This window comes from Diachasmimorpha longicaudata, chromosome 9 (genome assembly GCF_034640455.1).
Source record: "Diachasmimorpha longicaudata isolate KC_UGA_2023 chromosome 9, iyDiaLong2, whole genome shotgun sequence".
Taxonomy (NCBI): domain Eukaryota; kingdom Metazoa; phylum Arthropoda; class Insecta; order Hymenoptera; family Braconidae; genus Diachasmimorpha; species Diachasmimorpha longicaudata.
In genome coordinates this window covers 4,805,824-4,822,752 of record NC_087233.1, presented here as the reverse complement: position 1 = coordinate 4,822,752, position 16,929 = coordinate 4,805,824, and the positions used below count along the sequence as shown (strand labels likewise).

Here is a 16,929-nt window from a genome sequence, read left to right as displayed (position 1 = left end):
AGTTGATAACCAAATAATATTTTCTTAAATTATTCACTCGTAGATTGAAATAAATATTCTAACGCTTTCTCCCATGGAGAAAAATAATTGTTTATTAAAAAAATAACAGAGTAAAATGTTTTCATTTATTTTTCCTCAGGATGTGGTGAAGTGAAGTGAAGTGAAGTGAAGTGAATGAAGATGGGACAATGGACATGATGGAACGCTGAGGTGAAGCAGTTGTGGCGAACGGGGTGAGTGAATATTTTATCCGCATGAATAATTCATTTTTCAATAACTCCTGGAGTGATTCTCTGAACGAAGAGAAACAGTCGCATGTCCAGAGACTGCGTGAGGAAGTGAGGTGACTCCTCTAATCCATTTCGATCTTTCGAAACAAAAACACTCGATTGTCTTCAATGTTTTCATGAAAATCGTTGTCAATCCCCCAATTATGATCAGTTGATCACCTGAAAGTCGTTACGTCATAATTAACCCTTCAGAGACTATGAAAAATGATAGACGATTTTTTTAATAACAATTTAGTAGTGAAGTGGTAAAACGAGATAAATCAGTGTTGGGTGTTCACCAGTTTTTCGTGAATATCTCGTTATCTAGGGAAGACAGCAACATTTTGATTATGACCTTTTTTGTGGAGCTAATTGAGAGCTACAAAAAATGTTATGACAAAATCTCAGCTATCTCCTTTAGATTCGGAGATATTGATCAGAAATTCGATGCAGAGATGAGGGAACTTATCTCATTTACCATTTGCTACTCAATTTTTTATCACATCATTGAATGATGAACTTTATGGGGCGAATGAATCTACCTATCGAACCAGTCGAGTGACTGTGTCTTCCAGTAGTCATCTTCGAGAAATCCCTCCAGATCCTCAGCTCAGGGTCCCAGACATCGATTGTGTCGATGCTCTCGGTTATTCCTGATTTTTTCAGTGACCTCCCAGCACCCCCAATCAAGTATAATTTATCAAACATAACGTAGAAGGAGGCAAAGCACCTCGGGGCACGTAGGGGTTCAATATTAATCCACCTGTAATTTTTTCAACATTTTTCAACCCCAAAGACTAAAGAATATTCACAAAAACAATTAATTAAGTCCCAAAAGCAACTGACTTACAATAAAAAATAGAGGACATCTTCTAAACGATGTTGTTGAATAATCTATAGAATGATCCGATTTTTTTTGGGATTTGTTTACTTAAAAAATATAAAAAGTGATTTGGGAATAGATGAATTATTTTTCAAATTTTTAAAGATAAAGATCCTCTTAGAATAGTTATAAATAAATAATCATGAATAAAGGGGTGTTCTCGTACTCACATATTTTTCGAGGGATCGAAACACTCGACGTCTCTGGAGAGGGGTTCTCTCTTCGATATTGTCATGCCACCCCCTACCCAGATGTAATTACCGTATTTCACACTTGCTGGGCCTATTCTGGCAGTGTGCATTGGGGGAGCTGTACGCCAAGTACCCTCCGCAGGGTCGAATACTTCCACTGATCTCAAAGCCCTTAAAGAAATATTTCGATAAGATGAATCGTCAAGTCTGTGAGAAATGATCAGTAAAAATTACGCAATTCACGTAAACTGTCAGGGGTGTCATTTCTTGTCAGTTTTTGAAAACTAAAAATTATAGAATTAATTATAAATAATGGAGGGGGATAATTCTGAATCTGTCAGTAAATTATCTGGTGTATCACAGAAAAATTACGAAACTGACTGGTAATTTTTTTGAAACCAGTAAAATTTAACTGAAAGGCCCAGAATTATTGTGGAAAGTAAGGTTGACGGAATTGGCGGGCCATTTTAACGTCCTAAGACCCGTAAATTATCACGAAGGGATGGACTAGCCCTTCTTCGTGACTCGTTGGCTTTTTTTGGAGGGAAATGATGTTGTGAAATGTAACAATGATTTTTTAGGGTGGCTCTGGTGTTGATATTTTTTGGAGTTGATTTTTATGTAATTACATTCCGTTTTTATCCTGTCCACCAATGGCGTACATCCTCTCGTTGATGACGACAAGACCGAAGTTCTTTCTTGGTGTTAGTAATCCTGACTCATTGTACCAACTCCTTGTGTCGATGTCATAGCTCCAGACTGTTCCCACGACTGGAGTCTGATATTGGTGATTGTCTTCGCTAGGATCACCACCACCTCACGACGAAATTATTAGAATTATTAGCGAATAAATTTAGGAATGAAGTGGTGAAATGAAGGGAGTGCATTTTGCAGTTTTCGATAGATAAATCATAATTCAAAAATAGTACCAAAATTTTCTTTAAATATTTTTTATAGTGAAAGGTTTGAACTGCAAAAAATATTTGATCGTAAATTTTGCTATCTCCCTTCCTTTGCAAGATATTTATTATTCTGAGTAAAATCCACTTATTTTTCCTTTCCACTTTAATCGATAATTATTAATTGCGATTGATTCTGATGATTCGCAATCGAATATTTCTTTTTCGAATGCAATTTGATAGAAAAAAAAATTCTCAAACAAAATGTCTTTAAACAATTTTTCGAATGCGATTGTTTTGAAATGATTTCATGACTTTTAATGGTACAGTTGTTGCTGTCCATTCTGATGATCGACTGATTGATCATTCGAGTTTTAATGCTGTTGATGATAAGGCCGATGTCCAATGTCTGACTGGTTTTGGCTATTACCCCTTAAGCCCCGGGTTTTCCCCCATCCGATCGTTATCATTTTTATAATTTTACAACTGAGTTGCCTCGACCTAATTATCTTACGATAATTAATAGTCATATCAGTTTTATTTATCACTCACCCACTAGGTAAATTCTTCTTCCTAAGACACATAACGAGTGATGATGTCTTGGCTCTGGTATTTCACCCACAAATTCCCAGATATTTTCCACTGATTTATACCTGTAAATGTCTCTGCCAGTGTTACCCGGGACACCGTACTCCACGTGCGGATCAATTCCACCAAAAACTAGGACAGTCTCCTCTATATTCGTATTTGCTGACTTATGTAGCCTTGGGGTGAAGGAATTCTCGGTGTCTGTGTCGAAAAATTGAGACACTGAGCTCGTTCCACCGTCAAAATCGAGGGGATTCGGTGGATGGAGGGTTTGAATCGCCTCTGGGGGCTCGCGAAATCGAGGACTTCGCTCTGGAGTTTCAATATTTACCTGACGAGAAATAGAAAAAAAATCGTCTTCGTGTCTGAGAATTATTCATAAATCATTTCAATAAATTCTTTTCTCTTTCCATATTTCTTTTTTTCAAATTTTTATCTGGATGGATGGAGGAGGAGTTTACTTACTCTTTTGGGGTCTCCAGACATTCCACCACCTTCTGGCAGTCGCACGGGCTCCATGGGTTGATGCAAATTATCTTTATTGATCGAGGGAATCGATAGTAATTGAGCCACTCTCCTCGCGTTCTGATTCTCTTCTGAAGACATTTTCTTTATCTGTGGGACAGGATTTTTTAGAAAGGGAAGGAGGGGGATGGGGGTGATTATAATGGCCACCACAAGTGAATGACAAATGATATTTTGTCATTTAATGAAAATTAAAAATTCTTTAAAAAATTCAATTCATTAAATTAACAAAAATTTAATCGATTGATCTTTTAATTCAAATAAATCAGTTGTTTTTCAAGTTTTAGAATAATAAATTCTCAAAAAAATCGAAAGATTTGATCAAGAATTCTGAAGAATTGTGAAGAATTCTCTTTTAACTAAATCTAGTGTGAAAAAATATTAAGAATTGACAATAAGGTCAATTAAGAGAATTTTTTTTCTAAAGAAATAGTTTTGATTTGCTTGGAACCTCTTGAAATGTCTGTCGTGTTTTATAGCCCCTATAAACCGCCTGTATAGTTGTAGCAGCTTCTTCCTCAGATCTTGAAGAATCCGAGTACTCTCCATTAGCTGTGTAAAATCCTCTCTTTCTCTGTTTCATTTTTATCCAATTTAATCCAGTATTTGATTTCCACTGATCGCATCTAACATCATTCGCCATGTTTCTCGTTTGTGATACATCAGCATGACCGGGAATAATCTGTAAAATAGATTAAAGTTGGCAAACTTAGGCGGATCGATTCGCCCCGACAATTTCAACTCACCCAAATTTATGCTAGTACACACTTTGAGGGTAAATCAGGAAGAAAGTCAATTTCTCACGTTGCCAACTCTGTCTTGCAACTCGATATTGTGTATTGAAATGAATTCAATTAATTGGAAATGAGAATTTTAATTGAAATCCGTTGATGTGCTCATCAATTCCCCACTTCATTGAACAATATTGACAGTTATTTTATGACGGGCTGGGGTGGTGGGTAGGGAAGAGTGGTAAGGGGTGAATATGGACCCCATTAGACGGGTCGGGAAATTTATTCATAAATTAAAAAAAAAATACCATTTTTAGCTCTCATAGAACCTGAGTTATGACTTGAGTTAATTTATCAATTTATTAATTTATTATGAATGATTATTATGGAAAATGTTCTTTGGCATTTAGTGACATTAGGTTTATGGTCCACCGGCTAATATCGCGCGTAATAATGACGATTATTTCGATATTTTTATTGTTTTTTATTTTATAAAATACAAAAATAGGGTATTTTTTAATGACGAGGGGTTAAAAATGTTGAATAAAATAATTTAAACTAGTACTCGAAATTCATTGGTTCTTGAAGCTCGGTAATTTCACATCAAAGTCGTTTGTTCCTCTACTCACCACCTTGGAATGACTCCCGAGGCTGCTCAAGTACTTGTTGAGAATTTCAGGCGGCATACCGAAGCCGGGAGGTGCTCTTTGGGCTCCCTGACCCCCAACCGGCATCCTTGGGCATCTCGAGGGTCTACCACCAATGCTGGGGGGTAAATTCACTTGACCTGAATGCACATCAAATAAACAATTTACTTTGGTCAATTTTTTTTTTTTCGTGAAGAGCTGTCGAAATATCTGGTGATTTATTTATCAGGAGTTTGTCTGATGACAATGTCGGTGGGGAGTTTTGTGAATTACCTGATGACGATGATCTGGGATTATGAAAATTCTGGTAGTTATTAGGCTGTCTGATTGGCGATTCTGTGCAGTCGTTGGACATCGTCTGGGATTTGTCAATATTTTTTGTCTTTAATTCACTTATTTTCGTCCTCTGGTACTCCTCGAGGTATAGCAGGAATTCCCGATAGGTCACGTAGTTCTATAAATGAGTGAAATTACTGAACCCCTTTTATTGAATTTTATTTTGATTGCAAATTAACGTGAATTTGAAATTTCAGTCAATTTTCGCTTCATCCATTAAAAAAATATTTGTGCCTATCAATTTTATTTTCATTTAACAAAATATGAGAGAAATTTTAATAACAAACGTCATTGAAATGAAAAAAATGAAAAAAATTGGATTGAACTAGAAAAAAACATTTAATAAAAAAATTTTAGAGGAATTTGCAAAAAAATATTATTTATCTTTCAGTTTAGATATTAGATTATTGATAGACACGAATTCTTTCGATATGTTTCCGTTCCCACCCTTCAAAACTTCATTTAAATTTTACTTTGGAGCCAAAGGAATAGTTGAAAAAAAATTCCTAGAATAAATCACCATTTCTTACCTTTTCTTCCCCAGCCCAGTTGCGATTAACCGGTTCAGTGAGTCCCAATAGTTCAATCCAGTGGTAATAATCCTCAGTCTGATTTCCATACCAGTACTTAATGATCACAAATCTGTCAAAATCGAATGAATTAATTCACAAAGTGGATTAAAAAATTACCATTGACGATTGAAATTGTAAATGCAGTTGTGAAGGGTGAAATGGTAACTGTTCATTTAAGGGGTGATTTCCGGAAATATGGGGTGGAGTGTTACACACTCGGGAGTACTCCGGGGACCTCGCCCCCTAGCTTCTCAATATGTACGTGACTCAAAGTCGTTGGGAAAACGCGAGTCTCTAGGGCTTTAGAGACAGCCAGAGGGACCTCAAGTGGAAACGTTTATAAATTCAACTTGTTTTAATTGATAACTGTTAAAAAATTGAGATTTTGAGGTCAAGAAGTACCTGGAGGTGTTTCAAAAAATATAAATGAATAGTTAACAATTTTTTTAGCGGCAAAAAAAACTTTTCCTTTGAGATATTATTTTTATTTTCCAACTGATTAAAAAATTCTATAGCAAATGAATGAAAAAAAAAATAATTTTGCCCTATTATTTTCTCATTTTAATATACAATAAAAAAAATTAGAAATGGGGTAAAACAGGATATATTTTGTCATTAATTTCTGAATTAAATTCTATTATTATATTTTTTCTATTTATTGAGATCAGTTGTGAATGTAGAGAGGGAAATGACGGGTGATAATTACGGAAAAAAAATTCAGTGGAAAATAACTTCCAGGGGAATTTTTATAAAGTGAATACAGAAGAAATAGTTAAAGTTAGTGGTCACATACGAAAGTCCATCGTCCACCATTTTTTGTATCTCGGGGTAGGACATAAGTTCCATAAATTCTGGATTCTCTGGATTTCTCTTGACATCAACCAGCTGCCAAGGTGCGATAAGACCAAATCTGACACATTTTAGAACATCGAGAAGATATTCTTTACGAGTTTCCCAGTCGTACATCAGCCATCTAACGGCTGACATTAAAACTTCCATTTCACTTGAATAAGAGTTAAAAAACGAATTATCTGACGTATTTCTCCTTAATTCTCTTAAGTAAAAAAATTCCGAAAATCGATATTGAGAAAAAAATGACTTCACTTCCTCAGTCTAAATTAATTATCAGTAATTAATGGAGCAGAATTCATGTAGTTTTTTAATACCTGTTGACGCAAATGTGATCGGAGCGAAGGAGTAGGCAAAGTTCGTCAACAGAAAGTTCTAGGAAATCTTTAGTGCTGACGAGCATCAGGAAGAATTTCATTATCCTGGGGATCATGAGCTCCATGACAGCGGAATTGCCGATTTTCTTGGCCTCGAGATAGAGTAGAAATGCCGTGTCTTCACTGAACAACTCTTCGTTCTCGATAAAAGACCAGCATTGCTCCTCCAACTCTGATAAAACATTGGATTTTGTTTTTTTCATATTTTTAAATTTCCCGCCTTTTGAGACGCGGAATTCTGCATCAATAACGATCCCAGTTTAAGAACCAGTAAAATTACGGACAATTCAAAAAAAAAACTGTCCATTTAGGCCTCATAGATCGCGAGTTACAACGAAAAATGTGAAAATGATCTAGCGATCGATCGTCTGCTATGATCTATAGAATTATTCAGGATTTTTCGGGGATCTACTGCAGCAAAATGATTCTTTTTTCTTTAATCCAATGAAAACTTACTCCGGCAATTTGATAGAATCATCTTCCTCCAATTTACCCCAAGTTGTGGAACAATGATTTATGGCGATCGATAACTGATCTATAAACATTCATTCAGGATTTCCTCGGGATCCTCTGGGGCGAAATGATTCGTTTTCTTTTTAATCTCTAGGTAATCTTACGATCTATCTGATGGGGTTATCAGCAATCGCAAATCCCTCCCCCCCCTGTCGTAATGAAGTCGATCGAAAGGAAATTTACCTTTGATTCCGAGGACTTGTGCTCCCGTAAATATTTCAAGAATATTATCCCTCCTCAGAAGGTGACAGCTCTCACTGCTACAGCTTATCATCCAGTCGTAGATGATGGAAAATGCTCTTGATGTCACGCTGCTCTGAATTTCGTATAACAAACTCTTGTTATTTCATGTTTGTACTGTTGAAACAAACATCTGATTTCCCTGAGGAAATTTTATACCGACCGGACGCAAGACGTAGCCGTGAAAATAGAAGGAATATTTTCACACCAGCCCCCGATGAGACAAAAGTTCAAGGAAAATCATTCAAGAGGAAATGAACTTTGAAAGCAAAAAGAAAGTTTCGTTGTTTATTTGAAAATCCGTTTTTTTTTTTGTTAAAAAATTATTCTCGCGGGTAAATTAACTAGGACACGTTGCATACAGTCCCGGAACTGACTGCATACTTTTTTAAATAACAAATAACAATTTTGCGAAGTAGTATTGAGGTGGGATGAAATAAATTGGAAGGTGGAAAGGAAAGGAGTGGGAGAGATAATTTTTATAAATTTTTTTTTCTCGTCCGTGTGCAATTTTTTTATACGTCATTAACCGGATCATCAGCTGCGAATGATTATTCAGGCGAGTGTGTGCACTAGGACGATAACAAAATTGTACCTGTAGACACCCATCGAGTCTCATCTACCCAGAATGATTGGGCCCGGGTGTTCGTGAATGATAGTGACGATCGATAGGCGAAATTGTTTGTGAAAATTGTTTACCTCAGTTAGGTCGATCTCTTTGCAATTTTTTTCGTCGAACAAGGTACTGTAGCTCTGGAGCACCAGGAGGTGACAGTGAAACTCATCGTGACCTAAATGCACTACACAATCTGCATTTCTAAGAAAATATAAAATTTTCTTTTATTAACAATGAGAAAAAAATTAATTTCAGCAATTGAAATTGAAAAACAACGAAACTAAAGAATAATATTAATCATTTTAACATTACTCCACATTCAATTCAATTTTTTTGATATTGTTTTTGTGATTTATCTGAAGAGCTCTTATCAATTCGATTTTTTCAATTTTTTAATCCGATTAAAAATTGATTTTTATAATTTACTTGTAATTAGTGATTCTTCTTGCTAATTCTTCATACAAATCAGTCTTTTCCGGTAAATTAACGATCTCCCAATCAATCGGTTGCTCGACCGTAAACCCAAGGCTTTAAAAAACATCGAGAAAATTTTCTTTAATTTTTGAAAACTAATTAAGTAATTGTTTTAATGAATTAAAAAAAATTTGTCTGGTATCTGATGGTCTTACGACGCCAGTGGTACTTCGTTTCCTGGTTGATGACGATGATGATTGGCTTGATTACTCGGTTTCACCTCCATCTGATCCTGACGTAATTTAGACCTCTGCGGTTGAGTTCTTGGCACGTACTGAGTCGGTATTCTAGGTAGTTTTCTCTGTGCTTGGAGATGATCAATCGCTGACGGGGTCACACCCGGTGGTAGATCCTTTGCTTGTCCAGTATCACCAATCTCTACCTCCGGTTTATTGGCCTCCGCTTTTACGTTCACCTTTGCGTGACGTGGGTCAGCAACTAAGACACTCACTTTTTTCGATTCAAAGATTACCTGAAATTTGAGATTTCGGGTGATGGATGCGGGGTCGATAGCCACCCCAGGCGATAGATTAGGAAATTTAACTACGAATTAAAAAAAAAATGAGGTGTTTCGCTCCAGCCGATCCGGAGAAAATCCCGAAAGAATTTTTATAGATCTTTCATCGATCACTAGATCATTTTTGCACGATCGAGGCGCAATTGATTGCAGACGATAGCATCCGATAGGCCGAGCCATTTTGCATCGAATCGAGAAAGAACGAGTCATTTTGCCACATCCGATCCCCCAAAAATCCTAAATAAATCTGTAGATCATTATAGATCGTCATCTCTGAATCAGTTTAGCACTTTCCGCTCTAACTCCGGTTCTATGGCAGCTAAATCGATGATTTTTTTTTTAATCTGCAGGTAAAGTTTCCGATCTATCGAAGGGAGCCATTATCGATCACATTTTATCATTCATTCACATCACAAATTTCACGATTTGCGACTGAAAGGGTTTCTCACTTGATTTGGAATGACTTTGAGATTTCCACTCGGTGTCGACTGAAAAGGAAAAATTCTTTTATTCTCGTTTCCCCTTTCATTCACAGGATGAGCCATATGTCTAATGACATCATTAGTTGACTGTCTCGGGTACGGGGAAGGGCTTCGTCTCTCTGAATCAGGAACTCTCGACTCCTGAATGATATTGACATTTAATGATTGTCTTCTTAATGGACGACGGTGAGGTGGTCGTCGTCGTCTGCGCAATAATTTTGGAGGTCTTCTCGGACTGTCTCTCGAATAAAATTTTCTGAAATTAATTATTAATCAACTGAATTCCCAATTCAATTAATTTTTATAAACTGCGAGAAATTAATTCACTCAATTGTTCGCACAGTCACAATAAAATTTAATAAATAAATCGAATCATGGAATGCATTAGTCAGGAAAAAATTATCTACTTTAACTTTATGTTTTGTTGTTAAATTTAATCAACAATGTTTGAGAAATCATTTTCTCCTGATCTTAGCGATTATTTTGATAGACTCAACTGTTGATTAGATGGGTTGGACTGCGTTACTACTGTGTGGTCGGATTTAGAGGTGCGAACTAGGGTCTTTGGGGTTGTCGAGGGTGAATTCTGGTTAGACGTCGGTTCACCCTGGTACAAGATAACAACGTCACTCTTGCTGTTATCTCTCTTCGGCGATAAGGAGTTGTCCTTTGCCTTCACTAAATCCATTTGAGTAATGAAATCTCTCTTTGGAATTATCCAGATTTTGCAGTGACGGGGGGGGGGGGAGGGGGGGGACTAGGGGCCCTAATGACTTCATACGATAGACACACTATTTTGCCCCGTAGAATATTTTTTTTAGGAGGGGAGGAAAGCACTTTTGGGATCGACTGAGGTTTATGGGACACTCGGATGGCGAGGGCTATAATTTCACGGGAGTTACATGGGGTGGAAGGGGGGGGGGGTTACGCAGACGGGTGTAAAATGTGAGTTTGCGTACGATCTGGCGAAAAACAGTTTTTTTGACAAGAAAATGGATTTTTTGCGGGATCTGCCCCCTAGGACTTCTCACTTGAGTCCGAGGGAGATGAATTACAATTTTTTTTTTAATTCAGGGAGAAAAGGGGATGAAGTACCTTTTTCACTGCAACGTCTTATTGCTCTCAATATCCTGGATGCTCCCTCCTTCCTAAGTTTCGATAATAAATCATTAAAGTTGAGTTAGAGATGGAACAAAGGGTGGTACAACGTTTTATACTCTCATACCCTCTTGGGCAGTATTTTTAATTACCGAAGTTTTTGACTCGACGTACCCTCGAGATAAGTTATCTGGCGATGCTGAGGTCAATTGGAGAAAGAAAAAGGGGAAGGAATATTAATTAATTTTTTTTTTTCAATAAATACATAGGTTTAAAAATTAAATATTCAATATTTTGTTGTCGAGAAATATGACATACTTCACTCCATAGACTAGAAGTTATTAGAATTGTTGAATAGTAGTTATTAGAATTTTAGAAAAAAATTCTCTGAAATTTTTAAGATATTTTTTTGTACGATAATTATTATTACATTTTTGTTTTATTGGAGAAAATTATTTACTTGATGGGTGTCAGGGGAAAATTTATCGGGAATATTTGGAGAACTTGAACTCCTGTGAAATTTCTTCTCTCTCGTGATGTCTAATGAATTGATAATAATTCAGCTTTAGTTATTATTTCTGTCAGGATTTTTAGTGATGAGACATTGAATGATGAAATAGTGATTTATCACGTGCTAATTTAATGGAATGACACTTACATCACTTACGTAATTTGAATTCGGGTAATTTGTAACACGTGGGGTGAGTCTGCGGCGACTGGGTATGACAGCCACTGGGATTTTGTAGGTCAAGGTCGGATGAGTGACAGGAATCGTTTTCTGTCGATGAAGTTATTATATTCCTCTGAAATAATCACGTACCAATGATACGATAATCAATAAAATTTCAAAAACTTCAAGACATTTGTCCATTTAAAAAATCTAAGATGATTATTTTGCCCAATTTTTTAAAGCGAATTGTAACTGAAAAATTATTGATTTTTTGGGATTTATCTTTAAATGGTGGGGTAAAAGGGACACAAATAATCAAATAATAAATAATCAAAAAATAATCAAATCACTTTCACTTCACTATTTCCAAAATTATGAGCAAAAAAATTTTTTTCTTCAAATTTTGTTATTTATTTTGACTTGAAAAATTAGACGGGGCAAAGTAGGTCGTCTATATGACCTTGTGATAGTGATTTTTCTGAACTATTAGATGTGAGTCCACAATAATAAATAATCAATATTGGAGCAATGCGAAAAAGGTTATAAATTTTTTTTTTTCAACAAAAAAACATTTCAACTCACATAATTATTGTAAGAGCTTCTTCTCATGATCCAAATGTCGTGCCGTCATCGACTCGAACCATGAACTATTTATATTTATAAAAAAAAAAAAACGGCAGAACCTTTGTAAAATCCCAAAATAAAAACTGAAAAAATTTGAATTAAAAAATTGCGTTTAAAAAAAAAAACAAGTGAAGAGACAGTTAGAAACTGCCTGAAGTAAGGGTAATAACATTACAGCTGAATTACGTAGACAAGTTTACACAGTGTAACAATTACGTTTGGGCTCGATGGGAGATGTGAAATGTCGAGAGGCGTTGCCCTGGGAGGGGATGAGCAAAACGGGCGCTTGTTACTCGAAAATTTACAGAGGCAACTTTACGAGTTGTCGAGGATCCCCTTGTTGTTAGAGTACCTAGTGGAGCAGCCAAAGTTAATGGTGAAAGGGCTCATCGTCATTTTTCTCGTCGTACAGTTAACATTCAATTATCATAATTTAATGCACATGAGTTGTTGATTATTGAAGTTTTGTTTGCCATTTGGGCTTGATAAATTACTTGATGAATGAACTTCGGGAACTTTATCAACCCAACCTGTATCAAAATTTAAATAATTTTTCCACAACAAAAATATAAAAATTTTGGAGGAATGAGGGAGGACTGTTAAGGATTGGTCAATTTTTTAGTTGCTATTTCAGGAATAATTTTTCAACAATTCATTTTTTTACATCGTTAGATTACAATCATTGGCATTTTGATATTTTTTTATTAATTAAAAAAAAGTATTGTTGCTATTATTGTTGATTCTATCCGATTGCCCCAGTTTCTCGACGTATTCTTGTTCAATCATCAAGATTATTTTCAACTCGACATTTCTAATCATAGCTACAGCACATATTCATGATAAATGAACAATTAAAATTTCATAATGATTCAAAAACAGTTTTAGATACATTCGTTAAAATCTGAAGATGTGATTCTTATTGATATTATTAACGTTGCTCGTTGGTGGCCTTATTTTTTAAATATAACTTTGCAGTTGTCATAACTGTCAGCTTGAATTTAATATTTACTTATTAATTTAGCGAGGTATTTCGATAAATTGTTTCTCGTCCCCCGAAACTACAACGCTGATTACTAATCCTCATTATTAATCATTGTTACTGGAATATTTACATGCGATCATGTGATACTCCATAATTAGTGATCATATGATACCCCAGGACTATACAATTATGTGACTATGATCATGTGATCATGTAATACCACACGATTATATGATCAGATAATCAGAAATGATCATGAGATCACTGGATACATCATCATGTGATCCAGCATGATCATGTCCTCACATAATACGGCATAATTGCCGTGATGTTGAATGATCACTTAATACAGCATGATTATGTGATCATTCTGTATCCAACATCACCCGACACTTCTGATCTCCTGATGCTGCCAAAAGAACATCAATACAATCACATTTATCTTTCCTCACATTTTATTTTGATAAATCACTCGAATAAATTTCATTATTTTTCATCTACAATATCACATAAATTCACCCTTAAAAAAATAATAAAATAAAATTCTCCCATAAACAACAGATGCTTAATAAAATTCCAATAACCTGGAAACAATAAATAAAATCAGAAGTAGGCTAGCCATTTGCCTCTGCTCCAAAGACCCTCTTTCATCCAGAATTTACTGTTAAACGACATCACGATACTGTGGCAGCACAAGCGCCCTACGAGTCCATTGGAATAGGACGGTATGGGGGGGGGAGGGGGGGATGCGTTTATCCGGTGATCCGGAAGCTGTTGTAATCGAGGAGAGGACAATATTACTTACTGGAGGGGCGGGAGGGCTTGGAAGCACTGGCTGAAATGTGTAAGAGAAAAGTTTCGAGTGGGGATGGTGAGGAGAAGTACTCATGCTCTTTCGAGTGCTTTTGCCAGTGCTGAGGAGGAGAGAGGGGAGGGGATTCAGGGGAGTTGGAAGACAGCGTTGAGAGGGTGGTGGAGATCGGGGGGTGGGGGAGGGGGTGGATTGAGTGCGGTTGGTAGGCTGCATCGATCGCCACTTGCGTCCTGGTGACCTCGACCCAATGCCAACCCGCTTACATCCAGTGGCTGGCGTTGCCACTGTTCCAACGTACAATCGTTCTCGCCCTCATCTTTTTCATCTTGATTCCCTCGTTCATTAATATTTCAGGTTATCTTGTGAATAAACATTCTACGGCTCTGGGTTTTTCCGTTATTGCGATGTTCTCGTCATTTTTTTTAGTAGATTATTTTTTATATAGATGAATTTTTGATTATTTTTTTTCGACATGGGGTGGAATTCAGGGGTGCAGTGATGAGAGATAAATTTATTTTACACTAGTGGTACATTAGAAATTTAAAAGAGATTTAAAAATTAAATTGTTAAATTATGAATTGAAAAAAATGCTCATATTTTTCCAATTTTATAAATTATTTGTATTTACATTTTATTTGTATAAACAAATTGTGGGGCAATATGGGTAATTTTTTGAGAATTAATTTTCTGATTAATCGTATGAAATGATTTTTCTCCCCCAGGGGAGGAAAAACTTTTGGTGAAAAATTCAAAATGTAAGAAATTCGAGATAAAGAATTACACTTCATCCCCTAAAACATAACATGCATTACCCCATGGTCGCTCTACTTTTGGTCCATTCGGTGCGATTGGGTGGAGAGTACCCTCTCCATAACTCGCCCTACCCCCCCGTGCAAAAATGCAAGGGATGACGAGAGAGAGAGAGAGAATGGGGGGCAGGGGGATGGAGAAAATTTTGCAAGCGTAGGAGTAGCAGTTGAATGTGCAGTAGAGTGGGGGTGGAACTGAAAGATTGGATGAGAATATGAGTGGGGGGTGGGAGAGGGTGGTTGGATGTAGTTGCCAAGGTTACATCAGCGTCACAGCCCCTCCGTGAACGGTTGTGTGCAGTCTAGCTGCTGGGGAAAAAGGGGTGGGGAAGGAGAGGGGGGGGGGGGGGGGTGACTGTCGTTGACACACCCCTTAATTCCACCTTGTGCACCTTTTCACTGCAATTGTTCGTCTTCCGAAGTTCATCGACAAATCTACTTCCTTTGCTGGTCTACACAGAGAGAAATTCGATAAAAAAAATTTTGAAAGTCATATTTCTCAAGATTTTTGGCAAAACTTCTCGAGGAAATTTATCCCAATAGCTGACAGATTGTGATTCTTCATGACTCAGAATGTTTTTTGAAAATTTTCTTGTTTTGTGAGGTACCAAGATCTATACATATTCATTTAATGTTCTCACATTCCAAAAATCGTGGCTTTGAGCTGATTTTGGTTCAGTAGTTCCTCCGGAAATAAATCGCTCTGAGGTTCTAATTCATCGACACGACCGGAAAAAAGTAGATGGTCACCGTGCAGTGATTGGAGGAGGTGCACACCCTGTGATTGATTGATCCAAAATCGGAAATCCGAGTGTTTTTTTTTCCTTTTTTATCGAGAGAATGAAGCGAGGTCAACGTCGATTCGACGGAGTAGATGGGATCATCGTGACGAGCTTTATAAATCGCTCATTCATTAATCATTCTTCGTCAGGATGATAAATATACAAACGACATTGTGCTATCTCATCTTCATTCCAATTGTAGTTCATGTATTCGGCGGTGAGAGGCATACGCTTCTAGGTCACCGAGACCCATTGTCTTCTTCCTTTTTTTTTGGTTCCTGTGAGCGATTAATTTTCACCGATTAATCAATTAATTCTTCATGAATAATTAATTCACTCACTGGTGCAAAGAGTCGCTCCAGATTACACACGAAAAGTTTAACTAGCAAGCGAGACGAAGTGTTTTGTATTTCGGAAGCAGTCACAGCCTCAGTGTGAGTGCTCACACGGAAAATTCGCGAACAAAAAGACCTCCATCTTGCTTTCTAATTAAGATAATGGGACGAATGGAAAACCATTTTCTTCGTCTTGAAAAGACCTCGAATTTTTGTATGAAACATTTCTGCGTAAGAACAACTGTTGAGTCGTGAGCTCGTCTTGAGCAACTGTTACTCAAAACTTTCTCACACTGACAGAACCCAATTTATCTCTGAAAAAAATTCGGAATTCAATAGGTGACGCCCAGATCCGATTTTTTATCATCGGATCTGTATAAGGACTATTCATCAATTTCATCATTTCCTTTCGTGTGCATATCTTCCGAAAAATATTGTATAAATATGCTCACAACGAGGATTTATTGTTACCCCCTGGGATACTAGAAGCGAATTACGAATTTTTCTTAGCAAACTTCGTTGAATGTATTGTGCGTCATTGTTATTGCACAACAATGGCGGTTGAGCTTTTGTATAAACGTCTCTAATATTGGTAGTCGTGGTAGGCGAATAGGGGGTAGGGGGTGGGGAATAAAACCGGAGCTGTGTACCGGAAGGACGTGGCCCAGTTTTTTTTTGGAAAACGCGCTTTCCCATTAATTTTCCCGCGCATTTTCGCGATTATTAGTTTCATTTTGTGAAACCAAATTGTAGCGGAAGGGGTAGAGGGTTGGATCGATGAAAGGGGAAAGGGAAGGGGGAAGTTAGTCGATGGCCAATCAGATTTATTCCTGTGCACGAATTTCAAATGTAAATTTTTCATGAATCGTTTGGCTATTGTTAGTAAAAAATTTTATAGAAAATGTTACGTACGATTTTTTTTGAAAATCATTAATTTCTTGAGTTTTAAATAGTTTTTAATAAATTGGGAAGAGAAGTCAGTAGGGAATACTCTTCATCATCATTCGAGGGAAATTTTGGGGGGCTGGGGAGGGAATGCAGCTAATGGGGTCAATACTAACTCAATTAGGGGAATTTTTGAAAATTTCCGAATGTCTGGAATTTTG

General features: G+C 36.7%; 1 protein-coding gene across 2 annotated transcripts; it reads right to left on the bottom strand.

The window, feature by feature from the left end:
* Positions 1 to 130: 130 nt before the first annotated feature.
* On the bottom strand, positions 131 to 12,729 carry LOC135165826 (uncharacterized). Of its 2 annotated transcripts, XM_064127535.1 has the most exons (23): positions 12,060 to 12,729; positions 11,475 to 11,610; positions 11,268 to 11,347; positions 10,960 to 11,006; positions 10,805 to 10,857; positions 10,207 to 10,387; positions 9,677 to 9,965; positions 8,866 to 9,182; positions 8,663 to 8,764; positions 8,320 to 8,437; positions 7,564 to 7,696; positions 6,808 to 7,039; positions 6,435 to 6,644; positions 5,600 to 5,711; positions 5,007 to 5,187; positions 4,716 to 4,873; positions 3,807 to 4,037; positions 3,296 to 3,445; positions 2,795 to 3,161; positions 1,973 to 2,159; positions 1,323 to 1,514; positions 812 to 1,032; positions 131 to 449 (listed from the first exon to the last, which is right to left on the bottom strand). In XM_064127535.1, exons 1-23 carry the CDS (start codon positions 12,084 to 12,086, stop codon positions 271 to 273), a joined length of 3,903 nt encoding a protein of 1,300 aa, XP_063983605.1. In that variant the 5' UTR covers positions 12,087 to 12,729; the 3' UTR covers positions 131 to 270. The 2 variants fall into 2 exon arrangements, with proteins under 2 accessions (XP_063983605.1, XP_063983606.1); XM_064127536.1 differs by lacking the exon at positions 8,663 to 8,764.
* Positions 12,730 to 16,929: the final 4,200 nt, after the last annotated feature.

Excerpts from the sequence above, each read along its gene's own strand:
- LOC135165826 (XM_064127535.1), bottom strand. The coding sequence starts at position 12,086 with ATGAGAAGAAGCTCTTACAATAATTAT. Across the intron at positions 8,438-8,662 it reads AGAAGAATCACTAATTACAA|AAATGCAGATTGTGTAGTGC; the intron begins GTAAATTATAAA and ends ATATTTTCTTAG. Across the intron at positions 450-811 it reads TCACTCGACTGGTTCGATAG|GTGATCAACTGATCATAATT; the intron begins GTAGATTCATTC and ends AACGACTTTCAG.